The sequence below is a fragment of the Equus przewalskii genome, chromosome 6 (genome assembly GCF_037783145.1).
Source record: "Equus przewalskii isolate Varuska chromosome 6, EquPr2, whole genome shotgun sequence".
In the NCBI taxonomy this organism is placed as follows: domain Eukaryota; kingdom Metazoa; phylum Chordata; class Mammalia; order Perissodactyla; family Equidae; genus Equus; species Equus przewalskii.
In genome coordinates, this window is record NC_091836.1 from 91,920,416 (window position 1) to 91,948,376 (window position 27,961).

Sequence of the window (27,961 nt, forward strand, 5' to 3'; positions counted from 1 at the left end):
AAGTCAGACAGAGACGGACAAATACCCCATGATTTCATTTATCTGTGGACTCTGAAAAGCAAAACAAACAAAACAAAACAAAACTCAAACTCTCAGATACAGAGAACAGACTGGTGGTCGTCAGAGAGGAAGGGGGTTTGGGGGAAAGTGAAATGGGTGAAGGGGATGAAGAGGCACAAACTTCCAATTACAAAATAAACAAGTCAGGGGGTGTGATATACAGCATGTACATGTACAGCATGTGATGTAATGTACTGAGTACGGTCGATAATATTGAATTAATTTTGTGAGGTGACAGACAGCAACTAGGCTTATTGTGACTGTTTTGCAGTGTATACAAATGTCGAATAAAGTAATATAATACTGTATTTCAGTTATACTTCAGGGCTGGCCTGGTGGCACAGCGGTTAAGTTCGCACATTCTGCTTCTTGGCGGCCCTGGGTTCCCCGGTTTGGATCCTGGGTGGGGACATGGCACCACTTGGCTAAAGCCATGCTGTGGTAGGCATCCCACGTATAAAGTAGACAAAGATGGGCAGGGATGTTAGCTCAGGGCCAGGCTTCCTCAGCAAAAAAGAGGAGGATTGGCAGCAGTTAGCTCAGGGCTAATCTTCCTCAAAAAAAAAAAAAAAAACTCAATTATACTTCAATTAAAAAAAAGTGATGTGAATAAAACATAGAGTCTAAAAAAGACAGGTAGTTTTGTAACCTGGAAGGAGGTACCTGCCCTCTTTGGCTCTTGCCCTCTCACAGGAAGTGGGAGAGACGCTGCTTCCTTTCTTGATCATTACAGTTCAAAGAGATGGTTCCCAGGCCAACCAAGAAAGATATTCCTGGTTCTTAAACTTGGCATCTGGCTTATTTACATTTTAAAGTTTGCATATATTTCAAAGAGACAGAGAAAGAGCTTAAAAGTTTTCTGATGTAAGTGCTCTGAGAGGGAGAGAGTCTTTTCCCTTATTTTAAACAGGGAAAATTAAGCATCTTATTTTTAATTTCTATTTGCCTTTACACTACAGAAATAACTCTATTTTATTAAATTTTATCAATGTGTGAAATTTAGTCTGTTATTCCACAGATGTGGAAACTGAGGCCAAAGGAGTTACAGTGATTTTCTTAATGTCTGCCTAGCTGGTTAGGGACAAAATCTGGAACTCAAATTTTGATTTTTGCATTCCGTATCTAATGAATATGCTAAAACATGCATCATAACAGTGATACTTCTCTTGTTTATGCACCTTTTTTTAATCTGGGAAGAATTGCTCGAATAAGGATTTTCTTTGTCAGTCTAGGTACTAGCAGATTCTTGCAGGGACTGCCTCGCTGGGAAGGGCAATTGTGGGGATGGAGATGTTAAGTCAACGTGTGTCTTCTTGGGTGGGTTTATTGGAAGAATCCAGGGATTTCCTTTTATTTCTTACTGAGAACTTTTAACTTGAGTTCTTTATACACACACAATTTTATATAAAGGCATCACAGTCTATTTTTCCCTTTTCTTTGTTGGTTTGCCCTTCCCTTTTGTAAATTCCCTCTATCTGCAGCCCTCCTCTGCCCTCTGTTTCATTTCAAATTTCTGTGCTTATTAATATAATCTTACTTAGGCACATGTAGACACAAACACCTATCTGTGCCGTCCTAGGGCATTTTCATTATGGCTGCTGTGACGGAAACACATCACACTCTTGATTCTTTCTCTTATTGTTCAGAAGTGCCTCATGGAAATCCTTCCAAATCATCTGGTATAGCTCTAATTGAGATATAATTTAAATAAATTTAAATTTATAATATAATATTATTATATTAACATGATATAATAAATAAATAAATTTAAATCTTAAAATAATGTACTATATTGTGTTGTCAAAGTGTAACTGAAAGTTCGGTCTCTGAACCTGATGCCAATCCAAATAACGAGAACAGAGTCTTAAGTGGAAGAGGAAAGGTTTTTACTATGCCAGGCACAGGGGTCAAAGCAAGGGCTCATGCCTCAAAAATTGCTAGCTCCCCGATGAGGAACGGGTAAGGATTTTTATTTGGGGTTTTGTGTAGGGGAGGGGGTGCATGTAGCTTGTGCAGGTCGGTGTTTTCCCAACAGCCTGCGTTTGGCCTTGAGAGGCTGCTTGCAGTGAGGTGGGGGGGATGGTGAGATAGGAGGATGGCAGGTGGGCATCCTTCGCACTTGTCTCATGTTCCTGTTTGAGACAGGTTTGAGTGCTGGGAGTCAAGGAGTTGAGGTCTGGGAAGGCTCTGCACCTTGATATTCTTGAGACGGCAGCTTTCCTGGCAAACTTCAAGGACGCATGATTAGCTAAACTTTAGTGTGCCTCCAACTCCAGGCCACCTGGGCTTTAACAATTTGTAACTCCCATTTAGTTGTAAAGCTCAAGGAGTCCAAGTTTAAAGAAACAGGTGTTTACATATGAGTGGAGCTAGAGAAGCAGGAAAGGGGGTGGTGTGTTTTAGTTTTAACCCCATATACACTGGGTTCAATGTCGGGGAACTGATATCAGGGCTGATGTTAAGAACCTGTAACAAAAGAAGACCAGAGTTGGACATTAGTTAAAGCAATAAGAACAGATTTTATCCAGGAAATATTTGAATTGAGGAAACAGAGATCTCAGTGTGCAACGAGGCTCAGCCCTGCATATGGTGTGGACAAATGGGGGTTTACAGCCAAGGAGCAGGGTGGGGGTCAGTGGACAGACAATTACTGAGAGGAAACATCGGGGTATGGGGGCATTTTGGCTAAACTGACTTGACAGAATTCTTGCTGAAAGCAGTGCAAGATGATGAGATGTCACGGGGGAATGGTGGGGAATAAAGAATTTGATAAGGTGTCAAAGATGATCAGATATGGTGGGCGGCAGTTCTGGCTAAACTGATTTAGGAAGATCTTGCTGCAACCAGGTGCTGCAGGTCTGATAAGGACTTATGCCAAGGGTGAAGCCTCCTTGAGAAAGGATGGAAGTTTGGCAAAGGAGAGAGTCTTTGTCAGTGTTTGTAACTGAATAATTTATTCAAATCTCTTATTTTATTTCCAGATGTTTGTCTATGATTAATGTTGCCTTAAACTTATGCTCTTAAGGGCTAGAAATTTTATTTCTATGGATAGATTCCCAGGTGCAGGATTGGTGAGAGAAAAGTTGTATATTTTCAGTTGAAAATAATCTTGCCAAAAGGTTTGCAATACCTCGATCCTTGACAATATTTCTATGAGAGACCCTCCTTCCCTTCAAGACACTTTTCTAGACATCTTAACATAGGGGCATGGAACAAATTCCGCCACATGTCCACGTCCACAGGGCCTTGGGCTATTATCTTAGTTTGCATTGGCAGACCTTTACAGAAAAATAATATGCAGATATCCTCAGTCGAGCCATCCATTCTGTGATAGCTTGTTAGCAGCCCTAGTGAACTAATACAATGACTCACCCAAAATATAAATGGGTAAAAGGCACACACAGATAATTGACAGAGGAACAAATGCAAATTGTGATTAAAGTTATGAAAATATAATCAATCTTTCTAATGAAGTGAATGGAAATTGTATCAGAAAGAAGCTGTCATTTTCCACTCATGCCATTAAAAAATATTAAATAAAAGAGCAAGTCAATTTCCAGTTCAGGTGAATGTGTGGAGAAGAATATCAGAACAGACTGATAAGAGAAGTAGGCTAGAAGAGCTTATGGGAAGGCAATTTACTATCACCTATCAACATCAACGTTACCTTTGGAGTGAGATATTTCCACTTCCAGGAACATATGTCACAGAAATTTTCAAGAAAATATATTTGTACCCACATGTATGGATTTCACCATTTTTTAAGAGAGAAAGAAAAATTGAAAACACCCTCAATGTCCAGTGGTAAAATATATTCAAGTACATTCATAATGAATTTTAACATGTGTAGACATGGAAAGAGCTCCAAGATGTACAAGGCAGTTGCAGAACATGACTGTAGGGGGATCATATATATACACATATATTATGTTATGGCAAAAAATAACACGTATTGGAAGATGAATGTGCACTCACTTGTAAATGCAAGAGAATCTGGTAAAATGCTTCCATTAAGGTTGCTTCTACAGAGTAACCTGGTTTCCTTTTTTATAAGGACTTTGAATGGTTGAATTTAGAGTGGTGCTCTTAATTAACACTTCTGGCTATATTTTCCTGATAAATTATATCATCTTTATGGATATCCTTTCAGTGTATTTACCAGAAAATAGAGGGATTTCAATTGATTCTTCTTTCCTTATAAAGTTATTTGAAAGCTAAGTGTGATAATGAAATAAAAAGATGATTATAAATAATAAAAAAGGAAATTCATAGTTTTATATAGTGGAAAATAATAAATGGCAAATAAATCCAATACAGAAAACTTATCTGTGTAACAATGAAGGAAGAAGTGATACGCCGTTAATTCTGTGATGGGCACAGTGAACATTTAACTGTGCTAAACTCTAGCCAAGCCAGTATGTTCTTACAGCCGAATGGCAAAGACATTGGACTCTGGATGCTGATTTGATATACCACTTTCTTAATAGAAATATGTTCTTACAAGTCACAGTAGTCCCCTCTTATCTGCAGTTTAGAGGTTTCAGGTACCAGCAGTCAACCACAGTCTGAAAATATTAAATGGAAAATTCCAGAAATAAGCAATTCATAAGTTTTAAATTGCGCACCGTTCTGAGTAGTTTGATGAAGTCTCGGGCTGTCCTGCTCCGCCCTGCCTGTCTTGGTTATCAGATCCACTGTCACAGTATCGCAGTGCTTGTGTTCAAGAAGCTCTTGTTTTACTTAATAATGGCCCCAAAGCCAACTTTATTATTAGTTATTGCTGTTAATCTCTTACTGTGCCTAATTTATAAATTAAACTTTACCATAGATATGTATGTTTAGGAAAAAACGCAGTATATATAGGGTTCGGCACTCTCCGTGGTTCAGGCACCCACGGGGATCGTGGAGCGTATCCCCTCTGGATAAGGGGGGGACGACTGTACTCCCCCTGCGACTCAATTTCTTCAGCTGGAAAGTGGGGTTAACGCCAGCGCTTCCCCCGTAGAACTGTCTGAAGCTTAGCTGAGTAAGTGTATATAACAGCATCTTGCATGCAATACATTGTCAGCGTATGTTATCTAACATTGTGACCTTATGGTCACTTAAGATAATTTTGGAGATGTATTTATTGTCACAAACATTCGGGAGAAACAAATTGACACATGAAGTGAAGTCGTATCATTAGAAGCAGATGAAAATGTGCCTTCCTGTTCCTTATTTGACTTTGGTAGTGAGACAGAAAGGAAATCTGGGGCGTTAATAACTGTCTGATTCCTGGCTGATGAGCGCTCATCAGTGAAGACCTAAAGGCCAGGGAGAAATATTGAGGTTCGCAGCAGTGGGGCGTTCCAGTTCCCTTCAAACAAGAGGAATGTGAAGAGTGCTGAAGACCTCCGCTTCAAAAATGAGGAAAAGCAAAGAACTGCGATAGAAACCTATTGTAGGTGTCATGCGTTTATTAATCATCTCTAAGGCTGTTGGTAGGCCCGGTTCCTTTATAATTCCACAGAAAGACCTAAAATTTATCAACTTTCTCAGAGGTAGAAATTTTATATACTTTTTAGATTAATTACCTACTATGGGTTTGAAACTTTACATAAATTGCTCCATTTAACACATAACCTGAGTGAGGTCAGTGTTAGTATTGCATTTTACAGATAAAGAAACTAGAGAGAGCTTGAGCCATTTTCCTACAAGTTTAAAACTGAACTTGTCAACAACTTTCACTAAAAACTGTTCATCCTGTGACTTCTCTCTCGGTGAAGGGCTGTGTCCATAGTCACCTAAGCAGGAAACATGGCATCACTAATAACTAACGCCCTCCCAATCTTTCCTCACAAACACAAGAAATTTTTTCAAGAATATATTATTGATTCAATTTTGCATGTTTTGCTGAAATCAACCCAAGCTTCCCTGTCTCCACTGCTTTTAATCTAATTTGGGCCTCTACCATTTTCTCCCTGGATTGTTGCCATGGTGTCTTCCTTACTAGCCTCCCTTTCTCCAGATTTTTCCCTCTTCCAATTCACTCACCAGTTTTTAGCCAGGGAAATCTTTCAAAAACATAATCTGATCACGTCCCTCCCCGTGTCAAACCTTCAGTTACTTCCCCTTGTGTTCAGAACAATCCCCAGCTCCTCACCCGTTACAGGGCCTGCATGCCTTTGCTCTGGCTTCCCACGTCCTCATTTCAGCAGCAAATCTCCCACAGTCCAATTAGGACTCCAAACCTTCTCACGTGTCTGCACTTCTTTTTTCTTTTAATTCAATAAACTCATTTTCATTAGTATTTACACATGCTTTCCCCTCTCAAATGGCTAATTTCTGCTAGCCTTTCAAAGTGCATCTTATATAGTTTATAATACGTTTTCCAGAAAATCTTCCCTGGATTAGCAACTCTCCTATGTGCTCCAATCAATCTTTTTAAACTTCGCCTATGAGTCATAGTTCTAGTCTGCATTGGCAATTAGCACTTTTCTTGACTACATCCCCCGCTACACACGCACACTGGCCATAACACATATAAACACACACACACGAATATACACGCTACTTGCTCGTTCATTCCTTGAATAGGACCTTAGGGTAGTAGTTTAATCTTTCTGAATCCAATTCTTTTATATTTTCAAAATGAGAATTATAACACCTGTCTTATCTTCTTGCAAAGACCATATGAGAAAAAATGGGAAAAAAAATGTATGCGTATATATATGATACTGAGATAGATAACACTTTCTTTTATGGTAATTAACAAGTCTGTTCAAATTTCACTGTAATTATTGTATTTATTGACTGATTTTCATGGATATTTTGCTTCTTCCAATTAGCAGTAGAGATTCTTAGACATGTTTGGCAAGAGGTATCTTTTCCATGGGTTTCTTTCCGTTCAAGCCATGGATGAAGCAAGACCCCTACATGCTGTTCTCCCTCTTTTTGTTGTTAGTCCTGGCGAGCTGATTCCGACTCCTAGCTACCCTGTAGACAGCAGAACGGAACCCTGCCCAGTCCTCCTGCACCGTCCTCTCCCCGGATGGAGCTGTATCACACAATGCTCCCCTGCTATTCATAGGATTTCCACGGCCAGTTTTCTCCCAAGTGAGTGGCCAGATCCTTCTTCCTAGTCTCTCTTAGTCCGGAAGCTCTGCTGAAACCTGTCCACCATGGGTGACCCTGCTGGTAATTGAAATACCTGTGGCATAGCTTTCAGCATCACAGCAACAGGCAGCCACCACAGTGTGACATTTGACAGATGGGTGGTGTGGTTCCCTGACTCGGAAATGAATTCAGACCACAGTGGTGAGAGGGCTGAATCTTAACCCCTAGACTTTTTTTTTTCTTTCTCTACCACCAAGCCTGGCTATACCCCCACGTTTATTCCCCCAATGTCAGAAACTCTCTATGCCTCTGAGCTGCATTGGTTCAAATCATATCTCTCCCTGTAAAACTTCAAGGACCTTGGAAAAAAGTGTGGTGATGTCATTGGAAAATATCTATTTTCCAAGAGCTACCTGACAAACTACGTTATACATGTAGACGATGTACAAAATGTTCTGGAACCTCTCTGTAGCCTGGATAGTCCTCAATGCAAAATGAATTTTGAATGGATTTTGCTTTAAACACAAGGGCATGGGATTCTTACTAAAGTGATGGAAGCCGAGTGGAAGCGTTCTGGGGCTCTCATGGCTTTTCTTCCTGTGTTAGACAGGACTATGAAGAGCTGGAAAGGCAGCTGAAAGAAGTCTTTAAGGAGCGAAGCACCATCCTCTATCAGCTGACAAAGACAGCAAGAGAACTTGATAGAATTAAAGACAACCTTCAGGTGAGAGCAAACCCGATTTTCCCAGCAGCAAAGGAGGAGAAGGCACCTGGTTTGTCTCGGTGGTTTAACATGTAAAGACCCCTGCATTTTTTACCAGATTTGAATATGTTTCTGGACTTGACCATGGGAGTTATTATTTATTATTATATGAACTTTGAAAAGAAATGTCTTTTGAAATGCAGTCTGGGAATCTGTGGTTTGCAAATTCAGGAATGAGAAAATTGCGTGCTTGGCAAAGCCATCCAATTTCTCACAGCTTGTAAGATCAATTTGACCCCGGTGTTTCTTATATCATGAAGTGATGAAATGTAATTATGACTGAGTTAAATGAATATAGAAATGATCTCTAGAAGACAACTTTAAATTCTACAAAGGATAGTTCTCAAAATTCTTTAGTAAACTTCATTACCAAAATGGGTAAATGCCTTACAAAAGTGGGTGTCATCTGTGAAAATGTGTAGCACTCGGTGAAATCTCAATCAAAAACCAAAGACAAGATCTATATCTGATGAGAAAATCTTTCTGAAATATTGGAGAATGTATTTTAATATTTGGCTTTAACATTGTATTTATTGAGTTCATACTGTGTACTAAAAGCTTTGCATGTACTACAGGATTTAATTCTCATAATGCATCTATAAGTTAGGTATTGTTAACATGACTTTTCTTGTTACACATAAGGAATTATGCTTAAAAAAGATGTTACTTTTGAATGTCACAAAGGAAGCCAGGACTCAACTTCAGGCATTCTCGCTCCAGAGCCTGTCTATTAGTTATTGCTCTGAACCGTATTTCTGAACCATGTTCATTAGGCTCTGGTTGTTATTAGTTCCATTTTATAGGTGAGAAAAACAGTTAGAGAAAGGTTAAGAAACTAAGAGCACAGAGAGAATTAGGCAGCAGATCTGATATTTGAACCCAATGCCCAAGCTCTTGTTCCAGAAATGTGTTACATCTTGAGAACATGGAAATAGCAAAAAAAAAATCACCCTTGTTCCAGTAGGACACAGTGAGAGGTAGCAGAATGATAACAATGCAGGAATAACAGTGCTGTGACGGAAGTATGCACAGAGTATTAGGGACACACTGATGAGAGTGAAATGGGTGCATACTGATTTCCACAGGAAGCTGATGCCACAACTGCACCTTACCATTAAGTAGAAATTCACCACTTATATGAGGCTGTGAAAAATATTTAAGACACCTACACCTTCTCAGAGGCATGGAATGCCTGGCACATTGAATATATTTCAAGTGTATGGTGAAGTGCCCGTGAGTGGTCAGTATTTACAATATTCCCAGGACACTCAGTCTCTCTGTACCAGTAGCCTACGTTAAGACATCTAATTACAGTCTAGAAAATTGCATCATACAAATATATAATTTCATGGAGTCACACTTTTTGAGAGGGTAACAATCCCACCATTAAATGTAGTTGCAATTTTTAAAATGCCTTTTGTTTATTTTGTCCCAGCCACTGTGCAGTGTTTTTCATTTTTTATCTTATTAAATCCTCTTAGCGACCTCTCCTCAAAATTAAGATAATATTTTACTCATTGTAAAGACGAGGAAATAAGACCCAAATAGGCCACAGGAATTGCCCAAAGTTATACATCTAATAAATGGTGGTTCCGGGTTTCAAATTCATAGTAAATAACTATATAGCCCATTGTACTTATTCTTTTTTCCAATGGTATTTCACAAAGACATGAGTTTTGAAAGTCGTGTCCATCTCTGTAACCCTAGAACTTGGGTGGCATGGTAATATAGGTCAATCAATAAGCATTATGTTGATTAATCAGTAGGTATATTAATGATAGGTATCCCTTAAAGGCATTAAAATTATTTTCCAAGAAGCAGACCCCACTTTCCTGGACATTGCTGAGAAGTAATGGTCAAGAACACTCCAGCTCCTCTAATTGGATGCACTTTGCAGGCCCCACCTGCATATCTACTCTTTTCATTTCTTCATCTCATGTTTTGTTTTTATTTTTTGGATTTTAAATTTCTTGAGGACAGTCCCCTGCCTTTTTAATCTTGCTTTCCTTCAGACTGCCTAGTGTGTAGCAGATGGTCAGTAAAGGAGGGAGCATATTCTTCTTGCACTTTTCACCAAGTGCTTTCACACATCTATCATCCCCTTTGAGTTTTCCAACAACTGTCTAAAGTAGGCTTTCCAAGAGTCTCACCCCTGGTTTTCAGATAAGGGAGTCAAAGGGCGGAATTTGTGACCTGCCCCAGGTCGTATGGCCATGATGCACTTTGAGCTGTAAATCCCTTGATTGGTGACGTTCCCCCCAGTTTAATTCCTCCTCCTGCTTTCTTTGTATGTTATGTGAAGCCACTTGTTCCAAATAAGCGGACACTTTTTATTGCCTGTTTCCTAATAATAACCTCAGTCAGTCATTGTAGGGAAGAAGTTTCTCCTATGAAGCTTGGCCCATGACATCCCTATCAGAATGCTTATCTTACTAGAAGAAAATTGTCTGTTTTTAGCATTAGACTGGAAAATGTGTGAAGGCAGACCCCACGCTTTTGCACAGGTCTTTGCGTAATTCACCATAGATGTTTGTTAAATAAATATTAAGTAAACCAAGTGTTTGCTGTTGCTGCTATTGTCAATTCTCTACCTGTCACAGCTGCTCTTCCTACAGACAATATTATTGCCTCTCAGTTTCAACTTTTAATACCAAGAAAGACAGCTTACCCTGTTAAATAGTTTATTGAGTGAAAATAAGGAAGTCCTTGGGGAAGACTTACTGGGATAGATTCTCTAATGAGAAAAACTCAGTGGACTTTTCTGTTTTAATTCATGGGCTGCCAATGCTGAATTTGCTAGAGTAAATAAACACTGAAGACCGAGGTGGCATATTCTTTTCTTAATGCCCTGTCTGGATAGACCAGTTACAATTTTACATGCTTTAGTTTTTCTGTGTATTCTGTGTGTTACTCATCAATAATAAATAGACGTGACCAAGCAGGTGCATGCTTTTTAGTTGCTTTGATCTGAATTGTGTTATTACTTAGATTATTCAGGGGGGCCTTTTAAGTCCCCCTGTGTTTGTAGAAACGATGCCAGAGCTGGTTTAACTAACATGCCTGTAGAGAACACAGTAAAACTTCAAATGAAGAGCAGAAGACGTATTCTATACTCACTTATAAAGAGGCTGGGGTATTTGGAGAGCACTTTCTCCTCCATCAGACCACTAAAGGCTGAGACTCAGCTCATTCTTTCACCCGCTGTGTAGCACACGCACTAGTTGGTGTTACAAACTCCTGTGTGCATCCTTAGAGCCCCGAGGACCATGATGGCTTCATTTGCCTTCTTGCTCCAGGGCCTAAATGCAGTGACACCTGTGCTAAAGAGACAAAAGTAAAGTGAGCCTCAATTTATCACTTGAATAAGACGTCCTTTTCCCACTTTTCTTATCAGTCTTTGAAAAACGTTGAGAAATCTGCCCAAAGTGATGTTCAGATGCTTCTGGAAATAGGTCAGAAACAAAGGTAAGACTGCTTTCCTTTTATTTTCTCTGTTCTTTTTTTTCCCCATAATGTCAAACTCTATTCAGGAACTTCACAGGAAGCAGTTCGTTCTAAATGCATTATTTTATTAGCTACACCCGAATGTGCGAGAATCTTGTTCAAGGGCAGATTCTTATACAGTAAACCTAGCGTGGGGCCGGGGAGTCTGCATTTCTAGCAAGTTGCCTGGTGATGGAGCTGCTGATGCTGCTGGTCTGTAGATCACAATTCCAGTGTTTAAGGATCTGCAGTATTCTCCTCCATTGTCTTAGTAAGAGCGACCTGAATAAGTCTGCCCATTATTAGCCAGGCTCAAAAACATTGACCTCACTGGATCATTTTGAATGGTATCAAAACTTGATCATGGTGATAATGGTGGGGGTGGTAAGGAATGGAGGAACCTTATTAACAATTTAAGTAGAATTAGTACAATGTTATTAGTATTGGCTTGTTTATTTTTGAAGGAAGTGCATTATGAGATAGATTTCTATGCAGTATAAAAAGCTATTTGATTTGAAATTGCTTCTCAAAGGAAAAAAGTATTTTAAGGTAGAAACACGCTAGCATTTGCTGTACCTTTGCCAGAGGCTCTGCTAGATGCTTTATATATATTTTCTTGTTTCACCCTCATCACCTTATGAGGTAGATATTATCCCTGGTTAATAGAGAGGAAATTGTTGCTCAGAGTGCTGAAATGAGTTGCTGAGAGTTGTGTGAATTGGAATTTGTTCTGCGGAGTCTCACTCAATAGCCACCCCATGTCACGTTGGTTCACTAATCGCAAAGCCCAAAGCTGTTACAAAGTTTACATGTGTTGCTCTATGTAGTACCTTCTCACCATCTTGTATCTTCTCCGCTGTCCTTGGCTCTTGGACCCAGAAACCTCTCACTGACAAATTTGATTGAGTTTACGACTAGTTAAAAACATAATCGAGTGTTCTATATTGTCTTTTTGTTATTTAAATGAAATCATTATCTCTTGACCATGAAATTCTTTACAAAGTCTAATATTAAAAAGAGCTTGTATAAAATATTGGTCTGAGCATGTTCCCAAAATTACATCAGTTTAAATGATTGTATGAGCTTGACATAAGCCACCTTTTAAAGTACCTATGCTCAATATCACACAAGTATTTGTGGTTCATTGAGTTAGTGTTGGACAATTGTCAGCAGCATTTTGAATAGAAATAACTGGTCAAAACAAACTGAGACATACTGCCCCTTATTACTTTTTGTACAAGATTCCCTGTTGGGAAAGGATAATAAACAAAAATACGAAAACAGAAATGACTTCTGCACAATGCAAGTGCAGCACAGTGAGAGGGTGGTAGTGACAGAAGAGGACAGAGTGACTCAGGGAAGAGCAGAAAATAGAGCTGTATGCATGGACTGGGACCAGAGATAAAAACTCGTATGGGGTGGCTCAGCGTGGGCTTCAGCATAAGCAATAGAGAACCCATCATTATCCACAATGTGGATAAGGAAAAGCCAACTCCTTTACTTTGCTGTTGTTTATATAACTTATCCATGGCTCTTCCTACATGACGCACAAAATCCCCAGGCAAATCAGAAAAATCGTGGTTGGGTCTATTAAGAATCTCAGATCATCATCTACACATTTGGTATGGTATACAAATGACTGGATGAGGACCAAGCCTTTCAATTAAGAGATTAAATGGAGCAGATGTTTTTGTACTGCCATTTCAAAGTTTTATCAAAATTAGAAAATTTGTTTAAAATGCATAACTTGTATAAAGTACAAAAGTAAAGTCAGAATGGAAAATTCAATAAATTCTAACAATTTCTGAAGAGGACATGACATTTGACATAATATTAGTTTCTGCTGCTTACTTAGAGATGTATAAAAATCATGGTTATCTGAATGTGAAGAAGGCTGAGTATGTCATTTCCAAAATGAACGACATTAATAAACAGTAAAAGAGAAAAAATATCATCTTGGAATATAAAAAATATTAACTGCACATTTAGAGGATTGTCTGAGTCTGAGAGATTGTGATGTGTTGTAGATGCCATTTGGCTATCCATGTGGCTCCCAATAACCCCTTGTCTTCTGGGATACTTGCTACCTGACCCTTCCCTGGAGGAATGGTCCCTAAAAGTCATACTTTATTTATTTGACTCTGACACTACTGGCCACCGTTAATTGGCTCAGAGGTGGCCACCAAAACAAAACTGGATCAATTAGAGTTTCCTTCTTGGAATTGTAACCAAGAGGCAACTGACCAGTCTCTCTGGGTAGCTGGAACAAGATTGTACGTAAGTAAACTCAGAGACAATAGGGTGGCCATAAACAACCAGTTGGAGGGAGCAGAGAGTGCCTTGCTGTCCAAGAGAGACAGAGACAGGAGTGTGTGTGTGTATGTGTGTGTGCGTGTGTATGTTTTTATGTGAGAGAGACAGAGAAAGTTGTATTGACTCGGGAGCGTTACATTTTCAGAAATGTTTAGACAGCCTAGACAGTGTTCTCAGAAGAGTCTCCAGGTTGATGCAGAGACTTCTGAACCACACTATGTGAGGAGCGAGAGTGTGTGACCGCATAGTAGAGACTCTGGGGAAAGGAGAGTCCTTTGAAGTGGCTGAAAGGCTGTCTTGAGAAAAAAGGAATAAAACATTTGATTCCCTGTGGTGGTTGGTGGGTGGAGATTCCTAGAAGGCAATTTTGGACTCTGTGTACTAAAGGATTTTACAATATAGCGTTCTCTGAAAATGAAAAAAATGCCTGGGATGGTGGCAAGTTCTCCATCTGTGATGTTATTACAATACAAGCTGGTAAGCACTTGAAAAAAATGCCTTCCTGTAGAGTGATTTGGGTGAGCGTGTTTTTATATTTATAATTTGAGATGCAAGAGGTGTGAAATAGCTGACCTTTAAAATCCCTCGTAACCATGAAATTCTGTGCTAAAATCACTTAACACCTGAACAACGTATCGCGTGTGTCACTGGAGCCATCAATGCTTCAGAATCAAAGCTTCAGTTCAGTACCAAATAGGGCCCTAGAGTAGCTAGCCATAGTCTGAGCATGTCCACTTGGCAGAGAGGGTGGTACATAAGTGAGTCAGCAATCAGCTCTCGTGGGAGCATGACTTAGCAAGTCTGTGAAAGACATTTGGGGCCACGTAAAGCACGAGAGCAATGAGAATGTGCAGAAATAAGCCTGGAAGGCAGAAGAGAAGATGGGGAGAGTCAGCAGATTCAAAATGCCCACTTTGCCATTCTGTCTGACAGCTTTCCTTGCCCTGGAAATGTCCAGAATTCTCTACCTTCTCCGATTATTAACAGCTTTTATGGTTTATTTTTGTCTTACTCCCTACATTGCCTATAGATGTCAGTAAGTGAGAATTTTTGAATATATATATGCTCATTTTAATTTGTATACAACATAATATTTTATAACCTAATTTAAAAACATATGTATCATTTTAAAGAGGAAAAACTTTTAAAATCCAAAAATAATAATTAATTATTATAAGATTTTATTATAACTTTTTTCAGTTGTAAATATCATGTTTGACTGTGTTTTCATTCAGCGCTTGTGAAGATTTGAGTGTTAGCGATGACATGTAGGTCATTCCTTTCTCTCTCTCTCTCAGTAGAGGTAGAATAGTGACTCTGGGCTTTGGGCACATAGGCTCCAGAACACAATGCCACCACCTCTCTATGCATCAGTTTTCTTTCTGTTTTATGATATCAAAATTTGATGCAAAATTTACAAGAGTGGCTGGCATATTGTAAGCCTACAATGTATGTAGATAGTACTCTTACATTTTATTATACCACAAATGCTCTTTGTGGAAAGCATCAGAAACAGTAATCAAAGCCCAGATTTTAAGGGTCCATATATGAAGCAATTCTGATTAATGAAGCCTGTGTGAGGCAGTAACAGAAGCTGAAACTTGAAATCCACTTTAAGCAAAAGCATACTGTAAGCTTCACCCCAGCAAGCATAAATCACCAAAGAACCAAAGTGACTGTAATTATTTCATAACTTGTTCCAATTATGTTTTGCTTCAACAAACAAAGTCCAAATTGATTCCAACAGTCATACAAAGTCTCATTGACATTCCTGAAGTGGAGGTGGAGACCTAAGCATTTCTAGAGTACAAAATCTGGAGGCACCCCTTGCATGAAGGAGCAGCTTGCAGTTGTGCAGGATGTGGTGGTCAAAGAATGAACGTAGGGACCCAAAGTGGGGCTCATGGTTGTGACAAAGACCTCGTATGTATTAAGTGATTATTTTCCAGGCACTGTGCTAAGCATTTTGCCAAGCATTTTGCCTACATTGTATCATCTAAACCTCGCTACAAACCTATGAGGTAGTTGTGTCATTGTGCCCATTTTATAGATGAAGACCATGAGTCTGAGAGGGTGCTCTCTTAGCCTCTTGTCTCTGTATTGTGGTTACGCACCCAAGTTCCAGAGGTAGCCTTTTGGCACCAGATTTGTAATTTTAAATTAGTTTGGGTGCTGGTATGACTAGAAAAGGCTTCTGTTTGGTTGTTGCTGTTGCTTTGAAGGAATTTATTACTTCAGCCAGAACTGACAGACACACACGCACTCACGCACACACTCACTTGCACACTAACCCTTATCTGATATCTGAACTTTTTGAAATGATAGCTTAGGTGATAAAATGAAGGCAAAGAAAGCTAATATGATTTGTCATAAGTTAGTAAATCCTAAACCCTTGAGAGAGGTGCAGTTTTATGGAAATATTTGTATTTTGAACAGGTGAGAGAGGTTCCATATATATTAGCGAGCTTGAGACACAATGCGGATATATGTGCAGACGTGTATTTCTTTTCTTATCCCCAGTAAATGAGGCAGCCCTCAAGTTAGAAATAAGTCTCTTTTCTCTGTTTTACAAAAAGTCTCAGGCCTTATAAAGCATGTCTAAAGCACAATGCTTTAGGATTAATCAATTAGGAACGTCCAAAGGGAATGGTAATTTATCCTATCAGCAAGTCTATGGTGACTTTTTCTAAGCAGCATGTTCACACCCTGGCATGCTGTCACTAGAATTAGCTTTTCAACTCTAATTATTATAGTGATTTGATTAACACATTATGCAGCTCACAGATGATTGACACAGTGGGATTCTTACAAGACACAATAGCAAGGCGATTTCCTTTAAATACGGCTTGCTTTTAGTACTTGCACAGGAGAGAAAACCCTTCATTACCAGAATCCTGAGATATATTCTATAAGCTCAATTGTATCTCTATACAATTCTAGTTGCCTGTTTCCTCAATGTACATAGACAGCAAATCTTTTGTAATGTACATAGGAAATAACAGAATTATATCATGTCTCTCTTTTGCTTTCTATTTTCTACTAAACTAGAGAACAAATGAAGTCTCTCCAGGATGTCCTACAAATTCAACTTAAAGAGACAGCTGATAAAGCAGAAAAACAACAGGCTACTGTAAGTGTGTTTCTCTTTTGTATCCTTTGCTGTGGGGCTGGGAAATTGTTAAATTTTTTTCCAAAACTGCTATGGAACAAATATACCATGAGAAAAGAAAATGAAAATGCAACAAAGAAAATGCAGTCACCAAGATCATAAAAATACTTGGCCAGCACTCATTCCAAGAAAATATTTTTGTTGTATTTGATTCTTAGGGGTCTTCTAATTCCCACCTTCATTTATGGATGAGGAACTGAGGACGCGAGTGTTGGTGTCAGGCCCCGCATCAATGGCCCTTGAATTGTGGGGTGTAACTGACCTTGAACTACGTTAAGCTATACAGATTCCTAAGCCACACCCCACATCGACTGACTACAAATCTCTCTCTTAATGTGGGGCCACGCAGTTTGCTTATTTAATCAACTCCATAGGTGATTTTCATGCACCTCAAAGTTTAGGAGTCACACTTCTCTCCAGAGTTTCTCTCCCAAAATGACGTTCTCTTGACCCCACATTTCAGTTCCTACAGCTAATGTTCACCATAGGGGGAGGGTGGTGCTCTTGATAGCAGTGCTGGAAACTAGACTCCCACCTTCTTCCCCAGACCCACCTTATGCACCATTTGTGGGGACTGGACCTTTCTCTTGTTTCCAGAACCTGAATCTGTTCTAAAATATAGTATATTAATGGGCAATTTGAGGTACAGTAAGGCCAACAGATCAGGAAACAACTACCATGGAAAAGATAGTTTATTTCTCACAGTTCTCCAGACGGGTAGCATGCCATGTCACAGGAAGCACACAGGGAAGCTCCAGGTTGGTCACGATGCAGAGGGAGGTGGGGGAACTGGGGGCAAGAGCCTTTACTGAGGTTGCTGTGGGAAGGAATGGGGAAGACAGGGTAAACAGGCTCAGGATTGGTCAGTTGGAATGACTTCAGCGGGCTCTGGGACATAGGATTGCCTCTAGTTGTCTGGTACCTGGCCCAGGGTAATTAGGACAAGTGTATAGTGGCTTGGAGTATGAGAACCAATACAAGGGGTGACTGGGGTTGTGGGCTCTGTATTGGTTAGTTTATATCTGAAAGCATACCCCCAGGAGTAGGACTCTTTGGGGGGGGGGGGGTGGGGAGAGAACAGCAATGAGAGAGGCAAAAGATTAAGGTAGGTCGACTCAAGCTTAGTTTGGGTTGTCTAGAACAAGGCTTGTCTGCATATGTGTGTAAGGTAGACGTAAAGTATCAAACTGACAGAGCTAGAAATGTAGTTAATGCACGAGCTCCATCCAGGTCAGTTACCTGGGATCCCGGCCCCCCTAAGAACTGGCAGCCTGCCTTTCTTTGGCGAGGCTTCCTTGAGCAGCCTGGAGCAGGATGTGGAGTTTTGCTTCTGAGACTCAGCCCTGCCTGACATCTGGGACACCTGCTTTTTGGAGACAGCCTTTCTAATAATGACTAATGTTGACCTTCCTAGGGACAGAATTGTTTTTGTTAATGGATTCGCTGTTTCCTGCTCTGCCCATTTGTAAGGACAAGCGCATTGATTCTTCTCGGCTATGCCATGGCAACACTCACTGCTCACCTGCAACGTGTCCTAATGTCTGGCTCTCTGGACATGACACGTTACATAAAAGAATAGACATATTCAGCACCAGCATATTGATCCTTCCGCTCCACATCTGACCCAGCCCACTGAGTGGCTCTAATTGCAACCCACCCCATTTCTGTCTTGATGTATCACATTCAGTCTGGGTTTCTTCATAGCCTAGTCACAAATGATGGCAGTTAGAGCAGAATAGAAGTGCTCACACATACTATTTTCTCAGCTCCTCTTAGTAAAATTATGCACTATTTTTTTTTTTTTTTTTACTGAAAATAAGTGACTCAGAGAAGGTAAGTTTCTTGTTTATATTTACACAGCTAATAATTGGTAGAGCCAAGGTGTGAATACATGATTATTCCAACATGTTAAACAAACTGTGTCTAAGGTCCAAAAAGAACAAAGTTATAACTTTTGAAAGAGCACAGCAAAAGTCAGAATATCCAAGTGTGGGAAACCTCATGGACAAAAGATGCACAGTTGGGAAGTGGAAGGAGGTAGGACTGGCCGAGTCACCTTTGTCCTGGTCTCAACATGCCTGAAGTGCTCAACATTTGATCTTGAGGGAGGGTTTCCGTCTCGCACCCCAAAGTGCTCTACTAGCCCAGAAACTCCCTGTGTGGATTCACAACCTAGCATGTGCTCCAGAATAAGAATACTCTTGTTTTAAATTCCTCCTGGGCCATCCACTAGCTCTGTGAAATTGAGCAAGCTCTTTAACGTCTGCAAGTTTCCTTATTTGCAGAATTTGGGGGATGATTCAAATTAAAATAATATATACAATTTCCCTGAAATCATGTCTGGCATGTAGTAAATAGTGAACACTAAACTAATGTCATTCTCCTTCCCTCTCTCCTTCCTTTTCCTTTTCTTTCTTTCCTTCTTTTTTTGAGGAAGATTGGCCCTGAGCTAACATCTGCCACCAATCCTCCTCTTTTTGCTGAGGAAGACTGGCCCTGAGCTTACATCCATGTCCATCTTCCTCTACTTTATATGTGGGACACCTGCCGCAGAATGGCTTGCCAAGTGGTGCCATATCTGCACCCCAGATCCCAACCAGGGAACCCCAGGCAGCCAAAGTGGAACGTGCACACTTAACCGCTGCGCCACTGGGCCGGCCCTTCTCCTTCCTTTTTCAATTTCATCTCCATCATGTCTTAGCTGGGTCAATATAAGAAAGTTATTGTCTATCTCTAAGGCTCTTTTATGGTAAAAAGCTTGTTTGTGCTACTTATAAAACAGTTTATTTAGTGATTATACGAACTGATGCATGCAAAGTGTTGAGCAGACTGTATAGTGACCTCAAAATTGTATGAAAGCCCTGCAAGACCGCCCCTCCCCAATCAGCTTTAGACACCAATCACAGGCCCAGGTTGTCACCTGTTCTTCAGACTGGCCAGCTATAAATTGGAGATTCCAATGACCCCCTCCTTGGATTTGATTAATTTGCTAGAGTGGCTCACAGAACTCAAATATTTTACTTACTGGTTTACAGGTTTATGATGAGAGGATATAACTCGGAAAAAGCCAGATGGAAGAGATGCATAGGGCAAGGTATGGGGAAAGGGTGTGGAGATTCCATGCTCTCTGGGCGTGCCACTCTCCCCAAATCTCCATGTATTCACGACCCAGAAGCTCTCTCTGAACCCTGTCCTTTTGGGTTTTTATGGAGGCTTCATTACTTAAGCATGATTGATTAAATCATTGGCTGTTGGAGATTGATTCAACCTCCAGCCCCGCTCTCCTTCTCAGAGGTCAGCAGGGTGGGGCTGAAAGTTCTAACCCTCTAATCACATGGTTGGTTCTCCTGGCAACCAGCCCCATCCTTAAGTGCCATCCAAAAATGCTTAGGAAATTCTAAGGGTTATAGGAACTGTCAGTCAGGAACTGTGGCCCAAATATATATTATAACAAATCACTATGTCACAATCAATTATCATCATCATCACTATTACTATTTTCTCTTTATAACCATTTAAACCCTTTGTTATCTATTAATATTGTAGTAAGAATTATCAGGAATAAGAGAAGAATGAACACCTGAAAAGAAGAAAGATTAAAGTAATATATCCCATTGTTCATAATTAAAGATGATTTATTTGCCCAACTCTACTTATATTGTTGTTAAAAATAGTTTTGTTATGAACTTTATGGATATCATGCCGTAAGTTGCCAATATCTGCTCTTAAAAGCTGACTTTGAATTGTTTGAGACTGACCTCAGGTTCCCGGAAAATTAGAAACTCTTTCTTTACTGGAATTAGACATTTTACCTATTAGTCATCAAGGTTAAACTCGGCTTCATTGTCTCTATTATTAATGACTAGATAATTGAAGTGACCTTTTTACCGTGGCTTGCATTTTCTTAACTGCAGACTGACTTTTCTTATTTTTATTTACTATTATTGTCAATTTTGGTTTTTAGTAATTATAAAATCATGTCTCTATATAATTATTATATCGTATATAAAAATGTATATGTACATATATGGGTGTATTGGTGTGTGTGATTGTGTGAGTGTGCGTATGTGAAGCAACAGAGAGAGACAAAGACAGAGAGATGGGAGGAAGAGGGAAACAAAATATATTTCAGTACAGGATCCTCCTTTATTCATTATATATTTTAGAAAATTAAAATATATAAAAAGAAAAGTTGACATATAATGTGTGTAACCTTTTCATTAGAAATGGAGTTCTTGGGGCCGGCCCCATAGCTGAGTGATTAAGTTTGCGTGCTCCACTCCTGCGGCCCAGGGTTTCGCCATTTCGGATCCTGGGCGTGGACATGGCACTGCTCATCAGGCCATGCTGAGGCGGCTTCCCACATAGCACAGCCACAAGCACTCACAACTAGAATCTACAACTATGTACTGGGCAGCTTTGGGGAGAAGAATAAAAAGAAAAAATAAAGATTGGCAACAATTGTTAGCTCAGGTGCAAATCTTAAAAAAAAAAGGGAAATGGAGTTCTTGGTATAACTAGGTGATGGGAAGTAATACCAGAAAGTATACCCCATTCCTCTCTTGAAGTTAACAGGTGTATACACTCATTCCTCCATCTGATGAGAAAGTTAGAAAATGCATGCATTACTATAGCCACAGCTCCCTATAGAGACCAAAATTTCCAAATGACCAATGTCAAAGGGAGTCCTACTGCAGCTAGCCCAAGGTGTGAATGAGAAGGCAATGTCTTTGGTTTTTGCCTCAAGGAGATACAAAAGGAGATGGGAGAATGGAGAATGAAGAATAGAAGAGAGTAAATTTCAGCCAGCTTTAAAGTCAGAAGCCTTGCTTTTCCAGTGGGAGCCTCACCTTATGCTGTTGTAGGCGCCATAAGAGAATTATCCACTTGTGACATGCTGGGACAAGAGGCTGATAAAAGCTTGACGTCGTCTATGATAAGAACACTCCAGACTTTTATTCATTCCCCAAGGAAGTGAACATCAGAATTAAGAAATATACTGTTCCGCCTTACTTCTTACACAGATGAGTGCCCATGCTTTCCGCTAATATTGGACAACTGAACGAGAAATTTCTGAAACCCTTCACAGAGCAGAGGGCTCATCTCTTGAGTTTCCTGCCTTCTACAGGCAAACATATTTTTCCTCTTAGGAAACATGGAACCAAAAAGGAAAAAACAGGAAACATGATTGGGGTGGTGACAGAGCAATTAAAGGGGCATTTAGTAAATAAGCAATAACTTCTTATGAATTTCCTATATCTTAACTTTGAAGAAATTATTATAAAAACAAAATTAGAATGAATAACTGTGAAACCCATGCACAGAAAAACTTGACCTACCAGATGGAAATAAACAAGAGGGAAAAAAATTGAAATAAATAGATTATCCAACGGAAAGAAAAAAGTAGGCAAAAAGATTAATGATGGTAAAAGTTTCAATGTACTAGAAATTATAATAACTTAAAATGGGTTAAATAGAGTGATAAAATTTTTAAAAGACACAGAATAACTAAAATTAAGAGAATAGGACAACATGTGCAAATATGCTAATTTTAAAAAGTGAAAAGACCACATACTTAAAATAAGCAAAATAGGAAAATATATGTAAAACAACTTAAAAGAAAGAAATAATTGACAGCAATATTAATGCCTGGCAAGTGGAATTTAAGGCACAAATATGAGATAAAGCATTGTATACTAGCAAAATAAACTAAAATGAGAGATTATAGCTATAACTATCATAAACATATATGCCCTTAACAATGCAGCTTCAACATCCATCAATCTACAAGTGATAGGAGAAATAGATAGGCAAGTGCATTGAAGATGGTAAAAATACAATTAATAGTTATAAACTATTAGATATATAGAAAAGTCTCCAACAAAGTGTCTATATTCTTTTTGAGCATACATATAAAATTTATAGAAATTTTATAGAAATAAAATATGTATAATACATAAATGAAGTTCTATAAGTTCGAAAATATTAATAACATATAGTATACTATTCAGTCCTATTGTAATAAAATTAAAAATAAATTCTTATAAATAGCTAAACAATTCCTTATATTTGAAAAATATACATAACATTTTCTAATAACCCTTTGGTTAATAAGAAACAATAAAATAAATTAAGAAATACTTGGTACTTAACAATAAAGAAAACACTGCACGCCAATATAATAGAGGGAAATTTATAGCTTTAAACTCATTTTTAAGGAAAGATGAAAGATTAGCAACATAAATTCAAGAAGTTAGTTGAAAAGTAAAACATCAAGGCCAATGTAATAAGGAAAGAGAGAATTATAAAGACTGGTGAGGAAAATGAAAAAAGATATATTTAAGTCCTTTGAAAAGATTATGATAGACTTTGGAAAGATTGAATAAGAATAAAAGAAAAGCTCTAAATTTTAAAATATTGAATGAGAAAGGGCAACTAGCCATATTCAAAATAGACATTGAAAGAAACAAAAGTGTTATAAGCAACTGTTCATGATAAAGTTGAAATTATATGTGTAAATTCTTAGATGAATAAATAAAAAATGCCAAAATTTCTGTAAGAAGACATTTACTACTTGAATAAACTAAAACAGCTGGAATCTTATTGTGCTAAAAGACCCTCTTTCCCAAAAATTACAGAGCCAGAAGCTTTTAATGGTGACTTCCACCTATTTATCAAAGATCAGTTAATTCTTAACATAGGCAAATATTTTCTGTAAAATAGAAAAAGAGCAAATACTCTCATCTTATTTTATGAGCATGTGCATTTATGATTCCAAAGTCAATTAATGACAATATGCATAAATAAACTAATAGACATTTTCACTAATTAATGTAGATGTAAAATTCCTATATAAATAAATTCAAGATTAAAAATATTAAAATGTGTTCTAGGTTTTGAATTGAATGATTGATATGTTCTAATTCAGAATCCAGAAAGAGATGACAGCAACCTCAACAAACATGAGAAGAACATATATTTATTAAAGCTGTGATTATTTTATTTTTTAAATGTGCATCTGGTGGAATCCAGGAGAAACAGATTTCATATCACTGGGAATCACCTCTTCCAAATTTTGGTAGACTCAAACAGAATGTTTTGTGCTTTTTCTCCCTATTAGAAGATTCAAGGTTAACTAAAGATTACATTAATATATATTTTTAAAAATTTTTGTAGTTGTAAATAATTCTGTAATGATTTTCTCTTCTAGGAAGACTATAGTTGGTATAATTGAAGGTTGGATAAGACAGCAAGACTAAGATAATTGTAATTGCTCGCTCTCAATAGAGGGAAAACATTGGATTTAATTCTGCAAATATGGTGCTATTTTAGATTTAAGAGCAGATAATTTTATGTGCTGCCCTTGATTACATATCTAATTACTATGCCTTTTTCCATAAAAATAACAGATTGTGTATTTTACGCAAAAGATGTTGCAAATACCCACGTCATTTGCTAAGTTCCCATTAAAATGCTGTGAAGGGCCAGCCTGGTGGTGCAGGAGTTAAATTCCCACTTTCCGCTTCAGCGGCCTGGGGTTCGCCATTCGGATCCCGGGTGCAGACATGGCACCGCTTGGCAAGGCATGCTGTGGTAGGCATCCCACATATAAAGTACAGGAAGATGGACACGGATGTTAGCTCAGGGCCAGCCTTCCTCAGCAAAAAGAGGAGGATTGGCTGCAGATGTTAGCTCAGGGCTAATCTTCCTCAAAAAAGAAAAACGCTGTGAGACTTAAAAGTGCTGTTACTTTTAAATCACAAAGATATAAAAGAAGATAAACTTCTGAAAAATTAAATTGAAAAAGCATTAAATCTGTCTTGATCGAATTCTGTTTGAAAATAAACTTTTTATGAATATGTGAACATTTTTTATTCCTAAGCAAATAATGGACTGGCAAATCTTTCAACTGTGTGTTCCTCTTGAAAAACCTAACAGACAGCAAGGAAGAATGAGCTCTCAGGTGCAACCAGAGTAATTAAAGATATTAATGCTCATTGGATGCATTTCACTACCCTTGTTAGTTTTTATGGCTTAACTTGCCCTAAGTGAGACATAATTAGTCTAAAGACGAGAATTAGCTTCAAGCTTTGACTCTCATTAAAAGTAAAGAATTGCTATGTTCTTCCATTCTGTATTCAAAGTAAATAAATGGTATTTTCTGTCTCTGAGAATTATTTCATAACTATCTGCTAGAAATGCTTATTCTTCCAGGGATGTTAAAACCTGCTGGGATTTTAGACCAATGGTTTCAAATACTAATGCTTCTTGAATATTCTGATATATTTTAGGTCCTGAATACTTGAGTATTGCATTCTCAAGTTTCTCTGTCCTCGTTTAAAATTTAAATAATTATATTCTTGACATTGCAATATATTTTCTTTCACTCAATTAAGGTTAGTTGTTAATTATGGATAACGTATACTGGATAGTATCAAAATGTGAGGATTTTTGGGCAAATGGTATCAGTGAAAGAGCAGGTTACTAATATCAGCAAGATGGCTTTAAGTAGTTCAAGACTTAAAGACAAATCTGGAACATATCAAAATTTTCCTATGCTCATAAAGTGCTTGGGTAGAGGTAGTAGAAGCCCTGACAGTTGGTTTTTCTTTATTTTAATGCAAGGCCCTGACTTAAGCTTTGATTGTGTGGGGAGGCATCCCCTTCAAAGATGGCGACCTCAAATAACACATTACCAGCCGCAGAACTAGATAAAGAGCCAGGCCAAGCTTCTCCTCGACCACATGCTCCTTTGTTTTAGAGATCCTGGTTGATTTCCATAACTGACTGTTTGGCTACTTGTTTTTTCTCTTCTCATACTTTAAATTCCTGCTCTTATGTCTTAAATTTACCAATAATGAGTGAGCCTGAGAAACTCTAGCCCCCCCACACCTTGTCCCCAGTAACAGCAGAATCCCAGGTCTGCACTCTCTCTCTCTCACTCTTTCTCTCTCTGTGACCTCACGGTGTGGCCCCAAGTGTGCCATGTAATTTCCAGGACTTGTAAGTAATAAACCTTTTTTTGCAAAGTTTCATGATGGTCATTGCTGATGATGTCTTGCAGCCATAGTAAGAACCAGAAGGCCAGTCTAGCCACAACATTGGTTATGTGACTCATGTTTTTGGGTTGCTGTCAGTATCTTCATAGGTCAAACTTACCTTGAAAGTGTTTATGGCCAAAACAATGGACATGGTAGTTCTCAGGCTTCTGCTTCTGTTTTATATGTGGTTTGACCATCAAAAATTGTTTGGTTTAGGTTTCCACTACCATTTGAGAGAATGAAAATACAGGGACACCTACACAGCCAGAAAACAAAAGGAGTTAACATGTGTTATAAAGCCTTGCGCAAAACTCAATAAGTATAAATGTACAAAAATATGCACAAGACTAACACACATCAACTGCAGGAGAGTGGTTGCCTCTGGGGAGAGGGAAGGAAGAAAGATTAGATGTAACATTTTCTTTACAAAGTCTGAGGACAATTGGACAAAATATTTATATATGTTTATGTTATACTTCTTGTTCTTTAGTTTATGTTTGAAACGTTTCAGAATTAATTTTTTTTAATCTGTATATATGGTGAAAATTGACTTGACTCCTAAACTTGACTTCTGTTGACTCAATCGATCTCAAGATAATCCACATCACTGGTCTCTTCTGGATCGTTCCAGGGATCCTCTAAGACTTTGTTGTCCAGTATATAACTACTAGATACTTGAGGCTACTGAGCATTGTGAAATGGCTAGTCCAAACTGAGATGTGCGAGAAGTGTAAAACACACAGTGGGTCTTAAAGATATATTTCAAAAGATAATGTCAGTTATATTATTAATAATGCATTACTGAGCTAACATCTGTGCCCATCTTCTTCTGCTTTATCTGGGACTCCTGCCACAGCATGGCTTGATAAGTGGTGCATAGGTCTGTGCCCAGGATCTGAACCTGCAAACCCCCAGATGCCGAAGTGGAGTGCGTGAACTTAACTGCTATGCTCCTGGACCGGCCCCTCAAAATGATATTGTGAATATATTGAATTAAATAAATATATTAGTAAAATTAACTTCACTCATGTCCTTTTACTTTTTTTTAAAATTTAACTACCAGAAAATTGAAAATTGGAGAAAGTAAATTTTTCATCCACCATGATACAGTTAGCTTTTATCATAGTGAACCCCCAGTGACTATAAATTCTCAAATCTAAACAACTGCGCTATAATGACTTTTTTCGAAGTGCTCAGGCAAATAAAGATGCTGCCTTTATGCAAATACAGTTCAAATAACTGGCCTGGGGTTAAAAATCCCAACAATATCATACTCAGAAGGAAACATCGTTGTTTCTTTGGTACAGTTTTGATAACATTCCATGCTTTTGAAGTCAAGAATATCACTAGGTACTTGCTTTCAAACCTGGCCACAGGTCAAAGTTACTTGGAGAGTGTTTTATGAATAGAGATTCCTAGGCCCAATCTGAGAATCTAGTTTTATTTTTTTGCAGTCATATTTTTTTTATTGAGGTTTAGACAGGTAAGAGAATCACAGTCATAATGTGCATGGTCTCTCAATTTATAAAGAAAGAAACTTTTATTACTTGAGAAAAGGGTATTTTTAAATAATCAGTGGATATATGTATGAATTGGGCAATAAAGGTTTGGTTAACGAAAATTTTAGTCCTTCGTTCTTTTTCAATATTTATTTTTAAAGAGAGATTCATTTTATTATACTTCAAAAATCACAAAAATAAATTTATAAAAGCCATAGAAATAAATTTGAAATATGTTTACATAATGTTCTATTCATTTTCAGATAAATTTTTTGAAGACTGAAATGGAAAGAAAGAGCAAAATGATCCGAGATCTCCAGAATGAGGTAAGACTTATATTTTAGGCAAATTTTATATAAATCAAAGAGTATGCACAAATCCACCTACAGATTTGCAACAAGTTTTGGAGTAGCGATCACATGCAAACTTGGCCCTCAGTTATGTGTTAATGGAGAGGAACTGTAAGGTTAAGAATTTCGAAGAGTAGATAATCCCTACTTTTGTATATGTTTGATAATGTCATTAGTTTACACCTTCC

General features: G+C 38.3%; 1 protein-coding gene across 7 annotated transcripts in view; it reads left to right on the forward strand.

The window, feature by feature from the left end:
- LUZP2 (leucine zipper protein 2) overlaps window positions 1-27,961 on the forward strand; it is a 458,146-nt gene that overhangs the window by 200,650 nt on the left and 229,535 nt on the right. For 5 of the 7 annotated variants that reach the window (XM_070624543.1, XM_070624544.1, XM_070624546.1 and 2 more), the window contains 4 exons: window positions 7,762-7,879; window positions 11,313-11,383; window positions 16,763-16,844; window positions 27,687-27,749. In XM_070624543.1, the coding sequence (XP_070480644.1) occupies window positions 7,762-7,879; window positions 11,313-11,383; window positions 16,763-16,844; window positions 27,687-27,749 (334 nt within the window). The remainder of the gene's footprint in view (window positions 1-7,761; window positions 7,880-11,312; window positions 11,384-16,762; window positions 16,845-27,686; window positions 27,750-27,961) is intronic. The other 2 variants (XM_070624549.1, XM_070624548.1) reach the window with 2 other exon arrangements.